Here is a 23,629-nt window from a genome sequence, read left to right as displayed (position 1 = left end):
TCTCACCTCTCTAGGCACCTGTGCTAGGGAGAGGGAGATCTGCTGACACTTTCTTTGCCCTTTAAGGAAGCAGTATTTTCAGTGTCCGAGAGAAAAGATGGGAACTTGCAGCCACTCTGCTCTCTTTCCAGATCCACTTTTTTCATTCTCTCTGGCCTTATCTTCTGGGAGCCATGAGCTGATTTCTATCTTCTAAAGTATCATTTATACATAATGCTAATATTAGAAAAAATGGATTGTAATTTGCTGCAACTCATATTCAAGTCTGAGTAACATTTAAATACATTGTACTGTGGCATTACAGATGTGTCTATTCGGGCAAGGCAAGCACGAGAAAATATGATTAAAGAAAAGTTCAGAAAACTAAAACAAGAAAACTGGTCTCTGAACAAGGCATACCAGGCTATGGTCCAACAATTTGAGGGAACAAAACAGCAAATGGAAGAACAGCAATTAAAGCTGAAGAGACTAGAACAAGAAAACAGAACACTTAAAGAAGCTGCAGAGGAGTCACATAGAGAAGGTGGGAGAAACATTCTTTCAATGTAAGCTATTCTGTAGTTATCTTGTTTGATTTTTCTAATTTCTTACAACCTATTCCTGCAGTAGTAGGTTTCCACTCATTTATTTGAGCAAGTATCTATGCAGAAGTAGTTTCTGAACAGTATTTTCTACACTTATAGAAATTTTGTCAAGGAATACTTACATGATCATGGAAAAAAATTACTTGGTTGTTTGAAATCTAATGGTTTATTGAGAGTAATTTTTCATGGGATTATTCCATTACAGTATTTTGAGAGAAGTTCTCTTATGATTCAAGCTTAGTGTTTTGTTTTATTTTTCCTTACAATTAACACATTATTGTGAACATTTCTTGAATTTTGATTGATCTTTCTTGTTGGATATTTGTTTTAATAGAGGAGGCTACAGAATTGCTTTCTATCAGACAACAAGCACAAGAACTGGTAGATGAAAATGATGCTTTGAAACTAACAGTCCATCGTTTAAATGTAGAATTAAGTCGCTATCAAACTAAATTCAGGCCATTGTCCCAAGAAGAGGTGAGAATCTTGGTTATAAATGCAGTTTGTACTGAAATGTTCCATTGTCTTTTCATTCATCTTCGAGTTCTTAAGACTATTTTCTCCATATTTGCCACAATGTCTACAAATGGCATAGGCTTTTTCTGAAATTTAAAATAGACATTTATTGTTAAGTCTAACTTTAAGAAGTTAAACTTTCTCCTATATTAGTAAGATATTGAACTTACAGTTTTGTTGACTTTGTTGGGTGTGTTTACATACCATATGCAACACATGTAATTAGAAACATAAGCTTGTTTGGGGTAATAGTTGTGACTGCAGTGGACACTGGTTGGAGCTTCAAAAGCAGGAAATAATTTCAGTATCTTTTTAAAAATCTACTTTAGCATCTAAAACTGAAAAGTTTACCCATGAAAGGACCACCACCACCATGGCTGGTAAGTAAAATAATATTTTCACTTACCTGTTCATTCCTTTCTAAGTAAAGTAGTAGAATTTCTTTACTGGAACCAAAATATTCAGGATATTATTTAGTTACTCTGCTGAACTATCAACGTACTAATAGAATATTATGAACATTTATGTTTGTTGCATAAAAAGATGTAGGGCAGAACTTTGCAATGAATCCGTGCAGCTCCAGTTGAATTTACACTAAGCTACAAACGGCATACAATCACCAACTTTGAACTACTGATTGCAGATTAAGTACCGTTACCCTGAGAATCATAAATACCATCTTCTCTTAGTATTGTCTAGCATATAGACAAGGCCTATTGTTTAATTGTTAATCTCCTTAATTGTTAATCTTCTGTTGTGATTATTTTTAAGATTATGCTAAAAGAAAATAGCATATTTCAGTGATTCTGGTGGTAGGAATGGTCGTGGGTCAGCTAGTAGCCTATGAACTTCTGGCAAGGAGAAGGCAAAGAGTCTGTGAAATTGAATGCATTTGTAATATGTGAAACAATTTCTCCTTGAAATGCTAACCAGATCTTAAATTTTCCTTCCTCATTGTTATTCAGAACTATACAGAAATAGGAAAGTCCTCCTTCTGCTCTGTCTTTCTAGCTGTAATATCCAAGAATCACATATGTATGTATTTAGTTTTAAAGATGCAGGTTTGAGAGTGTAAAAATTCCTTTCCTGCTTACTAATGAATCTGGGCTAAATTTATCAACTGTATTCACTGTAGTGTTTCAGTTTGGTTTTGTATTAATTTGCATCCACATTCTGCTGCATTACATATACTGATAAGTAATAACTGCTTTTTAGTGAAGTGTGCAAGTATAGCATCCAGCCTTGTCCTTTCCAAAGCTTGCTCCTAAGACGGCACTATTAAGTGCTTCTGCAACATCATTTTGCATACAGTGGTCTGCATGTTGTATGAGTCCTACACTTTTGTCTGCAAAGCATATACAAAAAACCTTAATAGCTTTTAAAAATAGCAATATATAGCAGGAGAAGTAGTAAAAAATATTGATGAGATTATTATTTTTAATTGATTTATATGGATTGATTTTTTTTTTAAGTTGGATATGAAGTATTTGTCACCTCTTCTGTTGGCATATGAAGACAGAATAAGAGAAAAGGAAGATTTAAATCTTGAACATGAGGCAAGTTGCTGTTTAAAGAAAATACACTTCTACACTAAAGCAGAAGTAAATTACTGAAATTTTTTAAAGGGATTTGTCAAAGCTGTTTTCTGCCTAAAATTAAAAGTGACTTTGTTTTACTTTTCCATGCACAGTTATTGTGCTATCTTATCCTAATTGGCTTGCTCGTTTTTGTCAGCCTGTTCAGATGTAGAAGCAGGCACTACACTGAGATCTACAAGAATTGTGCTCTCTGAGTAGAGTAAACCATGAACACAGACAGTGGTAGAAAGAATTTGCTATTGTCATTCATAATGCGGATGCAGTGCCCTGTATAGCTGCTCTTCCACTTACAGGCCTGTGGATTTTGTGGTAGAAGAATATTTATTTCTAGTTATTTAAGGAATGGGTATTACGGAATGGGTACTCTTTTTGCTCTTAGGAAATTTTTTTGTCACCGAATCTTTGAAAAATGGTGATTTGCTTCAGAGCAGAACTGCCATAGCTTTTCAAAATAATTTATTTCCTTCAAAAAATTAAGCCATAAAATGAGTAGAAAACACTACGGGGTTTATATTACTGTAAATTCACTGTATTGTCGTACCATATTCAAATTCACGTCATTCATACTGAAAATGTATAGTATCATCTAGTAATTTCCAGAATTCAGTTTTTTAAATCCATATTTTAAGGATCTACAACTTGCTTAATTCGAATGACACTTGCAAAAATGTTGCACAAATCAAATATCTGTATTATTTTGAATCAAATATTACTAGATTGATGAAGCAATTTAGAAGTTAAGTATGCCCATCTGAATTAAAGATGAGTGAGTAGTGAGATAATATGCTGTTAAAAGAAGAATTAGAAGGCACCCAGGCATGTATATTTGTAAAAGTTTTTGTCGATGTAAAAATTAAAACAAAATACTTACCTCTAAAGAATTGTATGTGGAGTCCTTTGTCTTCCAGGAGGATATGAAGAATTTTAAAGTACGAGTTGAAGAGTTGGTGAAGGAGAATGAAGACCTGCATGAGCAATTAAATAAAAACAACTTTATTACCCCTACAGAATGGCAAGTTATATTACTAGAAATTAATTTAAAAGCTACTCATTGTTTTGCTTGTTGCATGCAAACTCTTAAGATTACAGATCTTAAGGAAAAATTTTGTTCCCCTCAAGCAATTAAGTTTTGCTCAAGAGTTAATAGGGTCATGAATATGTCTTCTTGCAACAATGCTGATCTGCAATGCCTGAAATTATTTTGGAGTAAAGATAAAATAGTGAATGTGCAGTTTTGCACCTGAAGCCCATGTAATTCTGTCCCAGACCTTGCAGGTTACATACTTAACTTTCACACTTCTAGTAATAGTAGGAATGTGCCAATGACCTCAGTTTTTCATTAATGTAAAACGGTATTGGAATATGGCATTAGAAAATTTTATGTTCTTGAGAAATGAAACAATGCAAACATAATGAAATTAAGTAGTATAAAATACATGTGAGGCTTAATAACAATTTACCTAAGTCAGGCATTCATCAGTTGGTAACTGAGATGGAGAAGAGGCTGGTTGTACTGGTTCATTGCAAGATGATTGTTAGCTTTCTAGGGCAACAGCTGTAAAGAAAAAAAAAGGCAGTATCGTCCTGGGGTATGTTAGAACAGGTCCTTCTGGTAGAGGTTGGGCAATAACACCACCATTATATGGAAAACCCTGGAGAGTCCCAGTCATCCATATTTAAGTACAGAGAAACAAAGCTGAAAGGGTTTGTGGTGTAGTCAAGGAAATGGAGGGCTTCTTTTATTTGGAGTTTAGACAGATTGGCCTTTCTCATTTACCAAAACAAAGGCTGAGAAAGGACAATGTTGCTTTCTGTAGGCACAGAAGTAAATATGAAATGAAAACTTGTTTTCAGCAAGGTAGGGATGTCAGATTACCAAACTTTTGCTCCGCATCTTACATCAGCACTGACCTTCCTTGTCACAAATAACCAATGTATTTTGTCATTCAGTTTTCATTTCATATTTATCCATTCAGATGAAAACATGCAGAGTCTTAAGTGGTTAAACAATATGAACTCTATTTTAGCTATTAACCAATTTGTAAGTGGCTGATGTGCATTTGCTTCCTTCTCCTATGCCCACTGCAGTAATTCTCTCAGTAAATTAAATAAGTCAGCTAAACTTACAAGCTCCTGGCTACAGAGATTTTCATGGATACAAGTGTAAGCTGACTTCCATTTCTGTGTTTGCAAAAATCGTCAGGGTAGACTGTTTAAGACTATATTTTTCAGCTGCCATACAACAATTGTTAGCTGTATGGTTCAGCTTAAATTTTAGTCAGAATATGATTTGATGGTAGGGGAAATTGTCCGTATCCAGATCTATACACAATAGGATGCATTTTTATCTAGGTCAGGCCACACATGAGAAAAGTAGATATATGTTGTGTTAGTTACTGTCATCAGAAATCCTTGGTACCAGTTTATTTTGGTACACTTTGTTTGGGTTTAGGCTACTCTTGCTGACTGATGGATGACAATTCTTGAGTTTAAATTGATGTGATATCATCTGACACTTGTACTGGATTTCTACTTGCATTCTGGCTAATACTTATCAACTTTTTAAGCTCTTATTAGAACAGCAAATAGTTTCTAAAGCTTTTGTTAACAAGAGAAAGACTGGTATTGGTTTTCTTGAAAGTAGAATTAATACTAGTTATAAAGCAGAGAGTTAAGTTCTCTGCTCAGGATAGATCAGTTTAAACCCCCATCTTCTTTACAGGCCCGTAAAACACCCTGGCAATATTTTTCCAGAGATCAAAGCCAAGTAGATCCAAATCCTATCCAAGAATTTATCATGTTTTGAAAACAAGTTTCATTCAGTCACTAGTTACGTAGCTGTCTCCCAAGTCATCTGGCACCATTATGTAGCTTTAATAATACTCTCATATGAGAGAAGTCTGAGAGAGATGGGATGGGACTGTTTCACCTAGGGAAGAGAAGGCTCAGGAGGCTCACATTTAGGCTGTGTATAAATGCCTGAAGTGAGGGTGTAAAGACAGAGCCAGGCTCTTTTCAGTGGTGCCCTGTGACAGGACAAGAGCTGATGGGCATAAACCGAAACACAAGAGGTTCCTTCTGAACCTAAGGAAACAGTTTTTCACTGTGAGCACTGCAACAGGCTGTCCAGAGAGGTTGTGGAGTCTCCATCCGTAGAGATATTCAAAAGTCATCAGGACATGGTCCTGGGCAGTTGGCTCTAGGTGCCCCTGCTTGAGCAGGGGAGTTGGACCAGATGACTTCCAGAGGTCCCTTCCAACCTCAGCCGTTCTGTGATGCTATGATTTTAATTCACACATACATATTTTTCCTTTTTTCTGTAGGGAATTTTTGCTGTAGTTAGTCAAAGATTTTAAATATTATTTAAAATAATTTACATATTGAAGGTTGTGAGTTCATGTCTCTAACAAGCTTACCCTGGGTTCTGACATTGCTTTCAATGAGGGTTTTTAATTTGTTTTTTAAAGAGGTTCAAATATGATTTTATAAGTTTACACTGTGGGAAGTCAGTTATGTTTTTTCTTTGGACATAAGTTAATATTTGAATTATTTATAAGCCAGTTGTCATTGCAGGCAGCAGCTGCAAAGTCAGGCCAAGCTGGTCTTGGAAGAAAATGGACTGTTGATGGAGCAACTTGAACTTCAACAAGCTAAAGCAAAAGATAGTCACAGACAACATGTTAAAGAAGGTAAAGTGCTTGACTGTTACAGGTTTGGTTGGTTGTTTGTTTATGGTTTTTTTTTGGTTGTTTCGGTGGTTGTTTCGGGGTTTTTTTGCAAGTTCATATATGCCTACAAAGCATCACTGACTGCCAGTAACACTAATATGAGATCAAGCTCTGGATATCAACCGATACTGAAAAGCAATGTCAGTATCACCTATTGACACTATACTGCATACTCCATTTTGATGTGCTTCCTCTGAAAAAGTGAGAAGAACTGTTAAACAGCAATACACTCATTTTCATAATTTAAGAGCACTTTAAACTTTACAGGTTGGTATTTGTGAGGTATTATTTGCTTATTTAAATGTCCAGTTTAGAATTTGTAGGTTTTTTTCATTTTCTGCTTTGTAACCAATGTTTATCAGTTAATAAAATATAGATAATTATATCACAAGTAACAGTATTTGAATTTACACTTTTGTAATTTGATACTGCTTAAATTTACATGCATCTTCAAGTAATAATCTGTTATCTATTGCTGTTTTATCAGAGGTTTGTATTTGCTTGAATTCAGAACACTTGATATTCCTTGTGTTGCTTGTAAATATTATTTCTTGACCAAGATTCATTTTTCTGCTGATAGTTATTTTTTGCATTGGCAGATTCCTCTGGATATTTCTTGACTGGATATTAGAAATGTATATATCCAGCCTTCTGACTGGATATTAGAAAAAGAACAAGCATGTTATAGTTTAAAGTCCCAAAACTGAAAGCAACATTTCATAATGAATTTTAAAAAGCAAGATTGAATCTTAATTCACAGATTAGGATGTTCTGAAAAATATTTAATTATGTGCAATTAACATAAGTTGCTGATGAGAATAGTTTCCTTAAGTGAACCTATATAGCAAAACTCCAATTCTGAAATTTTTTATTCATCTGCCACCTAAGTCCATAAATACTTTCCTTTCTGCTTTCAAAGTTTCTGAGTTTTTTGTTTAGAGTTTTATCTCTCTATAGCCACCTGAGTTTAGAAGATAACAACTCATCATGTACCAGGCCAAAGGCCAGACAATACCCCAAAATCAGGTGTTCCCTTTTCCAAATCTCAAAATAGCTTGATCTGGTGTGAGTTGTCAGAACATCACTAGTAAATACTGACAGATTTTTTCATCTATTGCTGGAGTTCTCACGAGGAAACAGGAGCCCTAATCTTCCATTCAGTTCCTACAACTGTTTTGGCAGTATATGCCGTGACTGAAATACATACTACAGGAAAAACTCAGAGATCAGTGAACAGAAATTAGGCAGTCTCTAGATGTGTGTCCTATCTACTGGGCCACAAAAGTCATGTTCCATTTTAGGTTATTTTCTGGAATTAGTAAAATCTGAATCAGAGGATTTTTCAGAGTAAAATGACGTTTCAATGAGCAAATACCTTATAGCCCTGAAAAGAGGTAGTCTTGAAGTTTTGGCACTTTGCCAAAATAAACTGCTTGAGACAGCAAAAAAAAATCCAAACTGTTAAAATACAAAACAAACTGACAAATCCTCTGTTACATAATACGATGATCAACTAGGAATTAACATATGGCTGGTTTAGTTGGAGTTTCACTGGGTGATTGAATTAATTTTGCTGTACCTATGTTTGTTTTTTTTTCCCCTTCCAAAAGCCTCAAAATTGACCAAACAGATAATAATCTTAGAAGATAAGATACGCAGTCAAGAAGGAGGGATAGCAGAGTACCAGAAGCAGCTGGAAGCTTTGCGTTCTGCTTGTGAAGACCTGAAAGCCAAACTGGATAGCAGAATAGCAGCAGAGGAGCACTTTGCTTTGGTGAATGATTTAAAAAGGTACAAGTTTACATACAGCGCACAGAGAAACAATTCTACAAAGCATTCACATGAACAGATCTGTGTACGCATCACTCTTTAGGAAGGAGGCGAGTGGAAACTTATGCTGGTAATCTCTGAAGGTAACTACCAAAGTACAAAGAAAGGTAAAGAAATATTTCAAAACTACAGAAGGAAATCCCAGCTCTAGAGACATCAGTAGAAGTGTTTCTACCGCAGAGTATGTACTGCTAAATGTACCTTTTTTAATAGTAGAAGAGGAGGCATTAAAAATAGAATTTTTGCCAATCCTAGTTACTTCTATCAACACTGTATATAAAATATTCTCATTCTTTTGTTCCCATCTTTGGGAAAATGTCTGAAGGATCCTGAAATTCTAAACTAAAAATACTACGTTTCTCCAGTCTTTACAACATGGAAATAACACAAAACAACACAACACAGAAGTGCAGTCATGCAGCACAGTCTGTAAAGTAATGTTTTTCTAAAGACATCCTGCAAATTTATTTTGCTTGAAAGCCTAGGATAGTGCAAGTTACTGTTTCTTGGTACAGTGCCTTCCTGAGAAGTTCTCAGACCTTTTTTTGGCATTGCTAGTAATTTCTTTGAAAAAAAAATGAGGAAGGGAATACATTTGGACCACACAGGATATTTTTATAATTTAAATTCTATTTCAAGTGCAGTCAGTATGAATTATTTGAATAATTTTGTTTGTATTATGCTTCATTCATGATTTGATATGTCATGAGATTGTAATACCTCTCTGTTGTCACCATGGAACATTAAGCATTCTCAATGTATCTTTTTCATACCTTCAACATGGGTATGTTACTGTAACTTAGCTTTTCAGTAAACCAGGTCTACACACGATGCCTGTTCTACGCTCGTGTTTTTTGCAGCTGTTTACAACAGGAACAGGATAAAAAGCGCTGTGAGGTGGAAGATCTCATGGGAAAGATAGCATCACTGCAAGCTCAAAACAAGACTCTGCTTTTAGAGAAAAATAAGTTCATGGCTGACAACAAGATTCTGGAAACTGAGATGGAAATGACACAAAAGACAAACAGGTAATATCACATTCTCATTTTCTTACGTAGAAATGCTTATATTTCTAAAAATAACAGCAGAAATGTCTATAAAAACATTGTCTGACATCCCACAGTGTGTAATTTCTACCCATTACTGAAAAACATGTTTACTGAACATATCTTTGTCACATTTAAAGGCCTGGTCATAAAAAGCTTAGCAAAGTTACTTTATGTTCTCATGTACACTTTTCTATGTCTAGATGCAAATTAAGAATATATCTTTAATGCTAGTAGTTAGCTATACCAATTAATCATTTGTGTACTCACCTAAAAAAGAGGTATTACACTATTTGAAGACCTTCTTACGCACCCAAGTGGTTCAGAGTTGGGCTCACAATACTTTAAAAAGTAAAAACAATATTACTGTTATATTTCTTAAGAAATATGAGGTTGTGGCCATTGCACAAATTGTTCTTTTGTATCATTGTTACTGTTGTTATTTACACAACATATTGTAAAGAAAAACAGCCCCAAAAAGTGGGAAATGAGACTTTCAGCATTGCAAATATTTTGAGCCAATGCATCTTTAACAGTATATTTGATTGTTTGAGACTTGTACAAGTTGATTTGCCACATGCAGTGCAAGTTCTTTTAATGCCATTATTAATTCCCAATCTGAAGATTTTCCTTTTTCTGTTAATTTTATAGGAGATTAAAGAAGAAAATCGGTCTTTTGATACTGCAGTTGGAGGAAGCAACAGAAAAAGAAGTTGCAGCCCATCACTATCTAACAAACCTTATTGGTTTGGTGGAGAAGACAGCTCAGGAACGTGATCATCACATGTTTTTGGTAATTACCTTTAAATAATTAATGACTTAATTGATATTTCACACAATATCATCCTAGTAGCACAACTTATTGTTAATTTGCATTATCAAGAGAGTGAGCTATAATTTCAGTTTAAGGATTTAGCTATTTCAATAGAGTTTTGTAAATAGGACAGGAGCAGCGGAAGATTATTTTCTAGAAGAGTGGTTAAAAGCAACTACCCTAATTTTTGGAGATAACATAATTAAGCCTTCACTCACATCAGCATTAGGGTCTGCAATGGTATATATCAAGTTTAACAGAATTTTTTAATCTGATTTTAGAGATCGGCTTCAATTGTTGAAGCTACATGTACTGAAAAATAGCACGCAATCATAAATTTTTAATATGCGTTTCTGAATCTAAAGGTAAACTATTATCCTTGAAGTGATCTGTATGGACCTTCTACTGTGGAAGCACATGCACATTATTGCTCCCTTTAGGTGAGCAGTCATTTTGACAGGCTGGTTGAGAGTTTTGGAACAACTTCTGTTTAGTGGAAGTGTCTGGCATGGAAGTTACTGGGCTTATTTATCGGTACACTTTGTTCCCTTTACAAGATCTTGGACACAATTTCAGTTTTACATATTGGTACTCTGTCTTCACGTTGGTCCTGGAAACCATTTCACAAAACTTTGTGAACTTTCTACATCTGTAGAAAAATACGCAGAATTAGTTGGGTTTACAGTACCAGTAGCTATGATCCTTTCAGAATAAAACTGTTTCAAGGTATAGCTTTGCTAGTGAGAGCAGGCAGTTTTCAAATTATTGATTAGCCATTATTAGAATAATTTCCAGGATTCTTTTTCCATCTTGGTTCTTCAGACTATTGGAGCTTAAAACAGAATAGCTTCGTCTTCCTCACTGTATGTATGTTGTCTGCCCTGTCTAAAATAATGATTACTTTGAGTTATGTATACTATATGTTCACAGGTCAAACATTTGGAAAATGAGAATCATGGTGCTCTCAACAAAATAGTAGAAGGCAGTCTACGCTTAGGAAGATTGGAAGAAAAAGTTAAGGTAAGCAGTATTTCTAATCTAAGTATTATGTAAAATGTTTTGGCTTTTTTAAATGAGAAAAGTCAGTAGTTCATCTGTGTCAGTGTTTTTATGAAAGACATGGATTATTTTATAAAGACTTTTTAAAAAGCAAAATAGATCATCATTATAGTTTTCACAAATATCTTTTTTCATTATATTTGTACATGGCATGTCTGCCAGATCATTGCGTTTACATCATTACCTGGAGAATTATGACTAGTTCTAAAAATAATTAAAAATTGTACTTAATTTGTATTTCATTTTTGCTCTCTAGTGTAGCCCAATTATTCTCTCTCCTACTTTTCTGAGGCTGTAGTAATGCTTCAACTTGAAGTCCATTACAATTAGATTTGGAAGAATAAAAAAAGAAAAACGTATCTTGAGTGTACAGTTAACCTCAAGTACTATATATGGCCGTAGGGGAGGAGGTTTAGAAATGCAGAGGCTGTTCAAACATCTAGCCTAACTAGAGAATACATTATAGGTTATCTTTACAACTGTCTAAACGAATACAAAGCATAGTGCGTAATTGCAGGATAACAGCGTATAGCATGAAATACATTTGAAACTGTGATGTTTTAACATCTTTGGTGCAACAATAATTGCTTTTACTGTAAACTGAAAAAAAAGGAAGGAGCAGGATATCTAGCATATTTGTTTCTATCTATAGAAAGTAAGGTATATTAGTTTCAAAAACTGTTTTGTACTAATTCAAGTTTGTGCAGTTTACCCTAAAGCAGAGTCTCCATACATTGCAGTTTTTCAGTCAAGACCTATGCTGCTACTCCTACATAGACCAGCTCCTTCTGTGCTTTCCTTGTAAGGATCAACACAGCCCAGGAACTAGCAACAAAGAAAATAAACCAAATTGTAGATGTAAAGGGAGAGCACTAAGCTGAAAAATAGCTAGAATTTGTAAGGAACCCTTCATAGAATACCAAAATGCATTAAAAAATACCATAAAAGAATTCTCTAATTATACTAATACAGCTATAAAAAGTTTTTAGCCATTTTTCACTGTCATTCGTATCTAAATTTAGAAAACATCTTCCCTACAAAGACAGTGGCTTGTATTCTTCTTAAATACAGATTTTCTGCAATTTAATAGATCTGTGACTACTGTAAGGGATAGAGAAAAGTCTTGCATAAAATTAAGAATATTTACACGCAGTACATGCTGTGAATTTTAAGTGCAAAAGCAAATAAAATTAAAAAATCCTTCTTAACCTATCAACTGTTAAAGGAAATTAGAAAAAACAGCCTGTAAATAAATTCTTAAATATTGCTGTTTCTATTTAGCAAAAGTAAGACTAATCTACTTGCAAAACTCTTTTGTTCTTAATCTTTGTCAGTAAAGCAGAGGACTTAAAACAGTCACAAATCACCTTAAAATATCAGCTACTGCTTGGTTATTGTATTAATTGAACTTTGCTAAAAGGTAGTATCACTTATTTCTTTGCTGAAAACACCTTAATTTCTTAAACATCTCCAGTCAGGTAATCCACTTGTCTAAATAGAAGCTTTATTAATTCCCCTACCTATTTCCAGAGTTGAGCAAAGGCAGGAGCCCTTTAAAAAAAAAAAAAACAAAAAAAAACCACAAACCAACTTATATACTTGTACCTTTTTTTTCCCTGTATGCTGTTCTTCAAGGATGATTATTTTAGTTTTTTAAGTTTTGTGTGTTGGTTCCTTAAACATTCTAAAAAGAACAACCATGCACAGGTAAAGATCCTAAAGGAAAATCTTTTAAGCATACACAGCAGTTTTATGAACTCAAAGATTCTTCTTTAAAAAAAGTAGTGCTAGGTTCCTGCTAGAATATTTTTTGGGGGGTTCCAAGCCAAATAACAAATTTAGATCGACAATTTCTGAATAAGAACAAATGACCACACTAAGCCCCTCTAAAGTACACTTGGTAGCCAAAATAGTTTGCAGAGAAACAAGAATCACCTTAACATTGTATGTAGAAAATTCCAAATTACTAACTAGATACCAAAGTGATGAGTTAGGTCAAAGCCTCAATTTTGTCACAACAGCAAACTAAAAAGTCACTTCTTCTACATCAGGATTTTGCAGAATTACGATTCCTAACAGGAGTGGAATTGGGGTTTTTTTGTGTTTGGTTGTTTTGTTTTTAACCACCTTTCAGTTGTATGATAACAACTACAGATTTGATTTGATTGCTGCTATCAATGTGTAATCTCTAAAATAAGAGATTGCACATGACAGCTGATCACTAAATTTATGTATTTTTAATGGATTTTTTTTTCTTCAAAGTATTAACTAACCACTTCTGCAGTCTACCTTGAGGTAGCAGAAACTGCATATATCATATTTTAGCAAGTTACTTTGTTACTAGAGCTTGAGGAAGAGGTTAGACAATCGCTGCCAGGAGAGTAGTGGTATGTTATAAAGCAATGGAATTAAGAGTAAACATTTAGCATTAGCACATTTAAGTACCTTTCAAACTTCAAGTCTTTTGAACCTTTTAGGATAAACCTGCAATGTAACAAGAGCAAGTATTTCCTAAATGTTGCCTTGATGCTACAGCCCAATATTTGGGTTATTCATCTGTCCTACCACTGTAGCAGCGCTCTGTTTCATAAAATTAATAAAACTAAGCCACTTGCTTCGTTACTTGGAAAATGGAAATTCAGCATTACCAAATCTTCCCTCAGCTCCCAAAAGCTTGCTAGTACCAGGCAAAATCACAGTTTCTGAAAAAGCAGTTCCAAGCCTTCCTGGTTATAGAGACCTTTAAAATTTGGCAAGTTCAACCTACAAGTTCGAAAACCAGGGGGAAGATTATAAACAAGTAAACTCAAGGCTTCTCCTGTATTTATGCATGTTCTGTTATATATGGGAATAGAATACTACATCATACCCCTCTTCAGGGTAGGAGAAGAGAATTAAGATATGAATAGGTTAAGAATAAATAGGTTAAAGAAACAGAATAAGATAAGAATAGGTTAAAGAACAGAGTAAGATAAGAATAGGGAAATATCCTGTATAAAGTCATTTCTCTAGTGAGCTATTAAATTTCAAGATAATTCCAGCTTTAAATTTATTTCACAATATTGGCTTAGTTTGCAAAGTGTTTTGTGTTCATGGAGCTCATGAATAAAGTAAGACTCAAGTAAAAGAAATTTCAATTTCCTTTTCTTGTGTCAGTTTTATCTTATGTGTCTAAAATAGAAAGTCAGTTCTGTTTATCTAGTACTAGATCACTTTTTGTCAAAGCAGGCCATGTACACACACAACTGTCTCATACCTTTGGATACACAGTTTTAAAGTTTCTCAAGCATAAACAGCTTTTCCCTTTTCAGTTGATTTCCTAACTATTTACCCTTCATCTGTGTGCCAATATCAATCTGCAAATAAGGAAGCTCATTTACTGTGGCACATAACACCACAATTACAGATGAACATTTTCTTTATTTTGTTGGCTTTTGAATATAAGTTTCTACATTTCTAAATTTCTACAAAATTCTGTGATTTTGTCCCCATCCTTTTCACAGAGACTAAATAGAGGTGAGAGAATAGAGGTGTTAAGAAACGGAAACAAACCCTTAATGGACCATAAATCTAGTCTATGTTCCGTAGCGCCCAGTAAAAATTTCATCAGGATTCCCATTACAGGGCTATCCTGTCAGGATCAGAATTATAGCACACTGACTGATCTCTTTTGGAAGGGGCGATACTAATTTTTACTGGTAAAGGACAGGAGAAGAACAATGTATGATTGACAGAAAGTAGCTTTGTTGCCTCAACAAGGATCTTGGGACCAGGTCATTACATGTATCGTGGCCAGCAGCCTATGTTTGTACAAATAATGTTTTGTTGGCTCTCTGTTATTCTCCAATTTCCAGTTTATAATTTAGTACATGAGGTGTAAAAGAATTACGGTGCCCAGGAGTATACCTTCTTCAAACTACGTTAGAAGAGTGTAAATTATGTCCTCTTCAGTATCAGCAGCTGCATCCATGATCATTCCTCATCTTGGGTGCTAACGATATACCTGTGATGCCACGACCTTGGGCAGACTGCCCTTTTCAGCTCTAGAGGAAAATACTACCACTTCCAGCTACGTGTTATCACCCTCTTCCTGAAAATTGTTGTCGCCACCAATCTGTTTACTGCTACCTGCTTCACTTCAGAGGAGAATTAATAGGAGGTTGTCTTGAACGATTCAAAGGTAGTAGCCTGCTATGAGGGATCTGTAAGTGCCAGCAGCTGCGCGTGTCAGTGTGCCCAGAACCACCCGACCTGGCCTGGCGCCCACAGGCGAGTATGGAGCAGTCTGGGCACTCTTCACCCATCCTGCTGAAGTTCTGCTGAGCCAGCTTATGCATTTGAAATAGACTTAGCTATAATCAATTGTAGGAGCAAGATCAGAACTATGTGTCCCTCATACCTAGTTTCATGCCCTAATCATTTGGTCAGAAAATGGTGCACTTTTGGCCTTTGTGCCCCATTGATTTTGCAGCCATTCCACACATGTGACACAGCTTCAGTTGGCAAATGAAGAGCAGGTGTGCCAAGCCAACTGAGGCAGCTATGGGATATATAGGAGCCACAGGCTTGAACCATCCATCTCTTGCAGAGTGCAGCTTAAAACACAGACTTCCTGCTAGCTGGATAACAATGATCACTAGATAAAAAAATGGATTTCACCAATACCATTGACTGCTTTCTTTATCAGCCTTTTATCTGTTAGAAGAGAGGCAGCTCTCTCTAGTTCTCTGAAATAATTATAGGCACCTGCCCTAAAGAGAGCATTTCAGGTTTCGGGTCTGGAGCTGGAAGAGGCATTTACTGACAGAGGTGAAAGTTCAGCTGCTTTCCTGTGCTCTGCCCTGCCTCTAGGCTGGCTCTAAGCAGCCCTCTGCTCAGAAGGAACGTGTTTACTTTTATCCCCCATAGCACTACAAGTGCAAGCATCTAACTCTGCATTTTGAAGACTTCTCTGGGAATCTAAAAAGTTGAGTGATGTGACTGGTTAACTTGCAGGCTTCTAATTCTTTTCTTAGAACTGACAGGGAAAAGCTAAGGAAAAAAACTATTGCAGTCAGCCTTAAATATTGAATGATTAACATTCTAGGTAAATGTTATTATTAAGCACTATCCTGTTACCTGCAGAAAATGAAACTCCCAACATTACACATTTTACAAGAGCTAAAAGGGAAACAGTCTGTGTAAAGGATGACGGAGCTTGCAGCACATACTTAAAAATGCCTTCTTTTTCCCTCCTTCCTCCAAAAGGCCTAGTCAAACTTTCTGCTCTGATTCAGATGAAGATATAACCTTAGTGGTTAACACCTTCGATAAAACTTCATATTAGCAAAACATAAATAGCAGTATTTTCAAAGCTTCATTAAATAGTTTGCAGTTTTATTAAAGGAGGTGCTTCCATCTCAAAACTCTGTCTTATAGCCAGTATCAAACATCGCATTCTGCAGATACAATTAACAGTTTAAGCCTTCTGTTTGTAATCATGAGAAAAAAGCTAATATTGGATAATACCTGTTGTTTCTGTCGAGAGCAGCAGCATGTAGAAACGTGTAACAATACGCAAGCTGTATTTTTCAATTCCTGGTGTCCTGGTGTAATTTAATGGGGAAGTTATTTCGGAAAGCAAAATCACTTTGTACAAAAATGTTTTATTGTTTTTGAGATTAGATCAATATATTTGGTTATTGCGGCCAATAAGCATAAAATGTGCTTCACTGAACAGAAGGAACTAATACGTGAAGCAGCAAGATATTTTAAAACACAAAGCCACTCTTTTCTTCCTCTTAATGTTAAGATTAAAGAACTAGCAAAACGCAAACGCTTTTTCACGGTATGCATTGATAACTATGACTGTTGGACAAGTGGTAAGCAACAGGCTATAAAGTATTGCTTTGCATCTTGGAAAACAAACCCATTTTTTGCAGCTAATTCTTTTCGCTCATAAACCAAACATATGGTATGGCATTCGCTGTACACTGGTTTTGTATTTAGAACAACGTACAAGTGTAATACCTTCAATTAACAAATAGGTAAAAAAACCATAATGCAACCTACCTGATATATTTAAGCAAGGCAGCACTGATGTAAAGATTAAACTGTAAATTAGTATCTCTAGCTATTTCTTTTGTTGGTAGTGAGTTATCCTTATTTCTTCTATAATCACATTTTTCATATTATCTTTAACCCTTACAGGTATATAAAAAGAAAGCATCTGGGAAGCTTGGAGATATCAGTCTCAAACTGACTGAGCAGGAGAAGGAATTTGCCGGGAAGACTGCTCGATACGAGGAAGAAGTGAAGCACCTCCAGTGTCTGCTGCAAGACAAACAGGAAACCCTCGATGAAGTGCTGCAGCAGAAAAGGTCAGTCAGTCCCAGGCAGCAGCAATCCAGGCAGGTCTGATGGGGAAAAGTTGGGGGGAGGCAACTGCACACAGCTGCAAGCTCTTGCTTTTCATCAGAGCCTCATATGGTATATTCTGGGTGTCTTTTCTCACCCATGTTTTAGCTGTACTGAAAATGCTGAACAGCTACTCTTAACTCCATCCTTCCCTGCTCAAAAAAAATACCTTTTGAAGCATTAACAATGAAACAATCTTTTTATTAAAAAAAAAAAGTCTTGGTTTTAGAAATTAGCAGATGAAATAAAGCCTGGGTGATGTTCTGCACTACAATAAGGGTAAACCAGATTAAGCTCTTGTTTATGAATAGAAGAACATAAGAGTGCTGTGCACACTGCATGCAGACTGCAATTGAGAGAAGTGGCAACAGAGAACAGGAGCTTGTCCCTATCAAGGCATAAAAGTTGATTTCAAAACAAAACAAGATGCTGAAAATCTTCCAAGATTACAATACAAAGGGCCACAGTCAACCAATGGGTGAAACTCAGGACAGATTGGGGGAGTTCAATCACGTAATTTTACTTTTTGTGCCTCACATCCCCTTGTTAAAGAAAATTGGCAGAGCCTGGGTCTCTAGGTTTGCTGATTCTTTATCGAAGCAACTCAGAGTTGGACCACCACTGCAGTGACTGGTACCTGACTCAAATTCACTAGCAGTTTATATAGAAACTAATATGTAGTTACATCACAAACTTCTCACGAGCTTCTGTTAAAAATCCACTAACTATTTCAATTCCTCTTTCTTCCTTCATCAAGAGTCCACAAAAGTCCATTGTCAGGAGTCCACAAAAGTCCATTCTTTTCCATTGCTTAGCTGATCTTTACGTTCTGGTTCCACTCCGGCTCCGGTCGACACCCCATCCTTAATGTTCTTGCTGTAATCAGCGTCCCGTCTTGATCCGGGCTGACCAGAGTCTGGTTTCCACTGCCAGTGTCTCCTAAGTATTAACCTAAAATAGCTAAAGTCTATTTAGAACTTTATTTCTATTAATGCTTATTTCTAAGTATCCTATATTTCTTTTAAAGTAAAGAAAAGTTAACCATACATCCCTTTTACTGAAGGCATCAGAAGGTAATACTTCTAGGCCTACTCCTGCTTAGCTACTCATTAAGCTTTGATTGATGATTTGTTCAGTCGTAGGTCAGGATTACACAAGGAGCTTTGAGAACAATATTCATGGATTGTGAAAGCCCACCTGTGTTTATTAGATTGACTTATATTTATTATTCTAGTCTTAATTCATGAGAACTTCCATAACAATTTATGTGAAAATTTCTACAACACCCTGAAGCGTGAGCTGAGGATAACAGTAAGTGCTTTTGTAAAGCGTATACGGAGTAACTGGTAGCATTAGATATTTACTGCTGGCTCAAGGAGAAGTATACTCTGTGGGAACAAAGTCATCTACAGTTTTGGTGTTTCAAAAATGAGAAATTGCTTCTCAATAGATCACAAAGGGCTCTCCAAGAAGTACTGATTATATATTTTCTTTTGCCAGAAATGTAGCCTGAGAGCATTTGATCTCAACACATTTATGTTTTGCATTGATTTGTTTCTCATTTTTAGAACCTGGTGTTCAGGAGAGTTTGTGTAAAGGGCTAGCTCTATCAAGTGCTTCAGGTCACGGCTTAAAGTGACTGTTAGAGAAGTCTATAGCATGAAGATTTGTGTGCTCATTTTCCATGCAACAGTTTTGCTTTCCAAATAATCTTGTTTTCCTGATTATTTTCTGTTTTGACATATACTGGAAGCGAGTCAGAAGAAAGTTGGGAACATAGCCTTGACCAAATATAACTTCTAAAAAGTCTGCAGCTGAAATACGCTGCGTTATTAACTGATGTTAGCTGCCATGTTTGAAAAATAACATTTTCCTTGAGAAAACATTAAATAATTCATTCATTTATGCTTGGGCAGTCAGAGAAATTGGCCCATAAGGTTATAATGCCACAAGGACTGTCCTTTACTATCTTTGCCTCCCTCCCCCCCAAAAAAGTTTACACCCCTTCTGTCTGACCTGCGCAAAGAGGCACTAGCTCAGCACAAAGTCTAACCCTCGGTTTGATCGGACAGTTTCGGCCCCTGAGTGGAGAGACGCAGAACGCCGGGCACCGGGCAGAAGGGGCACGCGTCACAGACATACCTGTCGCAGGAAGCGGAACTGCGGTCACGACGGATCCTGATTCAGGGGACAGTGGCAGTCACGACATCTGGATCTCACATGCGCTGCTCTTTTTTGTGAACTTAATCCAACTTATTACATAGGTCCAAATCTTTTCTTTCCTGATCATATCCTCTCTAGCATTACATTTAGTGGGCTTTTTAAAAAACAAAATAGGAACAAATTTCAGTCAGATAATTTCAAGCATCTAAATACAAGCAGTGTATAATTTGCTCATGCACATACCATAATTATGTACCGCTGAAAAGTGTTTTTAAAATTAGGATTTCTCTTCATTTTTTTCTAGGAAAGTGGAGGGGGAACTTGACATCATTTGGGAATCCACATCCAAAGAAAACAGGAGAATGAGAGAACTCTTACATAAATCCCTGGGGAAGAGCAACATGTGGAATACTGTCACAGCGCATGAGCCACACGTAGATGAAATCTCTCAGAAGGACCTAGTTTATGGACATGATTTTAGCTATTGTGATGTGAAACCTTCATCCCCTACTAAAAACTAAATTCCACAAGAATCTCAGTGGCAAGAATAAAGATGCCTTATGCATCTCATCTGAGACCTCTAAGGATCTTTATAGGAGCCCAGGCATCAGCAAGGTCCTTCCATAGTTTCACAAAGGGGACGAGATGCCAGCAGAGGACGCAACTCGCCTCCTGATGGTTCCGTTCATCCCACTTCAGATTCAGTAGCTTCAGAAGCCACTTTTTTTTCCCCAGGGCATTCTCTGCAGCAGTGCCAGCCTTTAGATGATTATGACGTGTATTTGTATTGTCTTTCGTAATTGTTGATTTTTCACAATAGTGCACCCAGCATTATTTTTTAATATATCTCAAGATTTTGTAAAAATAAACACCTTCACAGGGAAAAAAACCACTGTCATCTTGGTAATTCCTTAGAAATAGAAGTGAGATTTTCCAAACTCTCTCCATATTGGCATTACTGTTCTTCCACTGAAGTAAACTGGGAATGTCTTAGAATTAACACTTCGGCCACATCTGCTCCCCATTTTCAGAGCTCCATTTTAGAGTAGGCTTTATTATATGGTTCAAAGGGCAGCACCTTGACAGTGACACTCTTAACACTCTGTTCAGAAGTGCTACACATGCTTTTTCATTTGCATATTATTAAAACATTGTTAAACTTTAAATGAGCTAACATTTAATCAAATCCCTAGGAGATTATCCATACTCAGTTTCCACAGCATTTGCAAGAAATCTGAGAAAACACGGATGTCCCATGGATGAAAAAGTCCTTTTGTGGCTCAGGACCACTTCTTTGGCATACCAAAAAATCCTATTAAAAGCTATGTTAAATACATATGTCCATATCACCCATTTAGCATTCTTGGGCAGTAAAATCCTGGAATTGTTTCAGATTAACAAAAACAAACACATTTGCAAGTGTCAAGTATCGTACAAATAGAATTATTAGACAGGTACTTCTCTCCAGTTCCTTCTGACAGGAAAGAAACACATTTTCTACTTCATAAACAGCTAAAAGAAAAAGAATTGGTCCTCCCTTAATCTCTTTCAGATGAAAGATAAATCTTAGGCTCCAGATGTTTTTCATCTTGCATTAAAACACTTGTTTTTAGTATGCTTCTATGTACAAAAAGTACATGAAATAATGTTTACTGCAGACCACCGATTTTAGGATTAGAAAATAAACAAAAGAGAGGCATTACACACATTTGATTTTTTTCAAAAGAATATTTCATTTTTTATTAAAACACAACATTTAAACACTAAGGAAAAAAAAACAATAATCCCACTGAAATTACTAACAAAGTTGATAATTTTGAGAGTTAAGATTGCCTAGCAGGCAACACCACTACTGAAAATATTCAAACAAAAATCCAATGTCTCAAAAAGGTAAGTAAAGCACTTAAAGGCTGATCACCATCACTTCTATGCGTAAGAAGCAGTTAAAAATAAAAACAAAATAATTTTCTTGACCACCAGAAAAAAAAACAAATGAGCCACTGGAAACCATCCCAGTTGGAGGCATTTTGTATATGGTGGCAGTTACTGACTCATCCCAGCTTCAGAATATTGAAAACAGAGGCAATCTAGGAGGTGCAATTAAGGCGAATTTAACTGCATTATATAACTAAGCCCCACACGGAATTACTACAGGGAGTTTATCAGTACATTTAAAAAAAAATTTTTTTAAATTACATGCATTTTTAATTCATAACATATACTCCCCCTGAACCCCCACACACAATCTGGAAGTCAACTGCTTGAAAATGCCACCCAAGGAAGGTGCTAAGCTCCTGATGCCAGCACCGAGCATGGTTAGGAAGCACTGAGCACTTCTCCAACTTACCCTTACGGATCAGATGATACGCAGTTACACGCTATTTGAAAATGGGTGTTAGAAAAGTGAAAAGTTACATGGTGGAAAAAAAGTTTGTTCACGCTGGATTCCCAGGCTCTCCAAACAGAGCAGAATGCAGTGCCCTCTCCCAGGCAGGGCCCAACCCATGTGTCACGCAGTTCAACAGCCTCACTGTGGCATGAACTGCTGTCCGGTGAAGCTGCACCTCGGCGGGCTCTGACCCACCACCGCCCGACAGAAGGTTTGGCACTGCTTGGGAACGGTGACTGGAGCTGTACAGAACGGTGACAGCTGGCCAGAGAACACCTCGCTCCTTTAGCTACCAGAACTGCGCCCAGTTAACATGCTGCTCTCTCTTCAGTAGAACTGCTTTTTTCTGCCACTGGGAAAAAAGGTCCTTCAGCCTGTCCTTAGGTTAACAGGCCCATAAACACTGTTGCTATGTTAGATTTTATTACAATTTGGATTAGGCAAATAAACCCATCATGAACCACAAAAAGATGCAACGTAACCAATGCAGAGAATGACAGATAGATAGGCTGGAACTTAACTGTTCCAATACAGAGACCTTTTATTTCACAGACTGAAAATACTTTATATACTTTTCACAGATTGAATATACTTTTCTCTCTATATTGCCATAGAACACAGGCATTTATCCAGCAGAAAGAATCCTGATTCAGGTCAGGTAACTAAAACAAATTACAGAATACTTTCGTTCCATCCAAAATCAGAAAAAAAAATACCTTTAAATGGGTTAGGTTAGAATATGGAAAATTGAAACCTTTTTTTTTGTTTATTAATACCAAATACATGCTATCATGCACGTACAAGATCCATCCCTTTGGAATGAACAGACAACATTCTCCTCTGGTATTGGTTTCTCAGTACAAATTAATTCCATAAAGATGCACTGCCTATGAAACAACATTTTAACACCAAAAGAACGTAATCAGCGAATCAGATGCCAGTGCTGGCAAGTCTAGTCTATAACATACTTCAAATTGAGTTCCAGTCAAGTAAGATATTGATACAAACAGAAATTCATTTAACTTTATCAAAGGGGCAGGAAAAATGGACAGATTAAATAAAGGGGTATCAGGCAGACAAGTCTAAAGAAATAGATACATCTCATCGTAGTGTGAAATAACAGTTAAAGACTAGAGTGACCAGCAGCTCTCGGGTATGGCCACCACAGCCTTCATGAGAGGTGACCAGGCAAGACAGTATCACACCGTTTCACTTCAGCTGTCAGAGACAACTACCTTCCTTACCTTTGCCTTTTGTAGCTATATTAAAAACCCGATTCAAACACACTGCTACCTTGTGCACAGTGATTCTTCTCCACAGTCACACTCTTCTTGCTCTGTTGCAGTACTCATCAGGAAGATAGGAAAGAGAGGTGCTCCAGAAGTTAGAAGCAAACAGGATAAGTTAGGATGAGACCTGAAGCAATAAAAACAGTTGCTGGTACGTGTTCTTCCCTTTAAAACAGTATCAGATTATTGTAAGGGAATGGTGTCACATAGTCCAATC

The 23,629-nt window shown here is 36.3% G+C and overlaps 1 protein-coding gene across 1 annotated transcript in view; it reads left to right on the top strand.

The window, feature by feature from the left end:
* CEP89 (centrosomal protein 89) overlaps positions 1-20,599 on the top strand; it is a 30,238-nt gene extending 9,639 nt beyond the window's left edge. Inside the window, exons 8-19 of the mRNA XM_068411320.1 lie at positions 305-523; positions 919-1,061; positions 1,430-1,480; positions 2,573-2,656; positions 3,607-3,714; positions 6,276-6,387; positions 8,037-8,217; positions 9,117-9,284; positions 9,954-10,095; positions 11,047-11,136; positions 17,365-17,534; positions 20,039-20,599. Of these exons, the coding sequence (XP_068267421.1) occupies positions 305-523; positions 919-1,061; positions 1,430-1,480; positions 2,573-2,656; positions 3,607-3,714; positions 6,276-6,387; positions 8,037-8,217; positions 9,117-9,284; positions 9,954-10,095; positions 11,047-11,136; positions 17,365-17,534; positions 20,039-20,255 (1,685 nt within the window). The 3' untranslated portion in view covers positions 20,256-20,599. The remainder of the gene's footprint in view (positions 1-304; positions 524-918; positions 1,062-1,429; positions 1,481-2,572; positions 2,657-3,606; positions 3,715-6,275; positions 6,388-8,036; positions 8,218-9,116; positions 9,285-9,953; positions 10,096-11,046; positions 11,137-17,364; positions 17,535-20,038) is intronic.
* Positions 20,600-23,629: the final 3,030 nt, after the last annotated feature.

Source organism: Nyctibius grandis, chromosome 12, assembly GCF_013368605.1.
Source record: "Nyctibius grandis isolate bNycGra1 chromosome 12, bNycGra1.pri, whole genome shotgun sequence".
Taxonomy (NCBI): Eukaryota; Metazoa; Chordata; class Aves; order Nyctibiiformes; family Nyctibiidae; genus Nyctibius; species Nyctibius grandis.
Note: the sequence above shows the minus strand (reverse complement) of the source record. Positions and strands in the feature narration are given on the sequence as shown.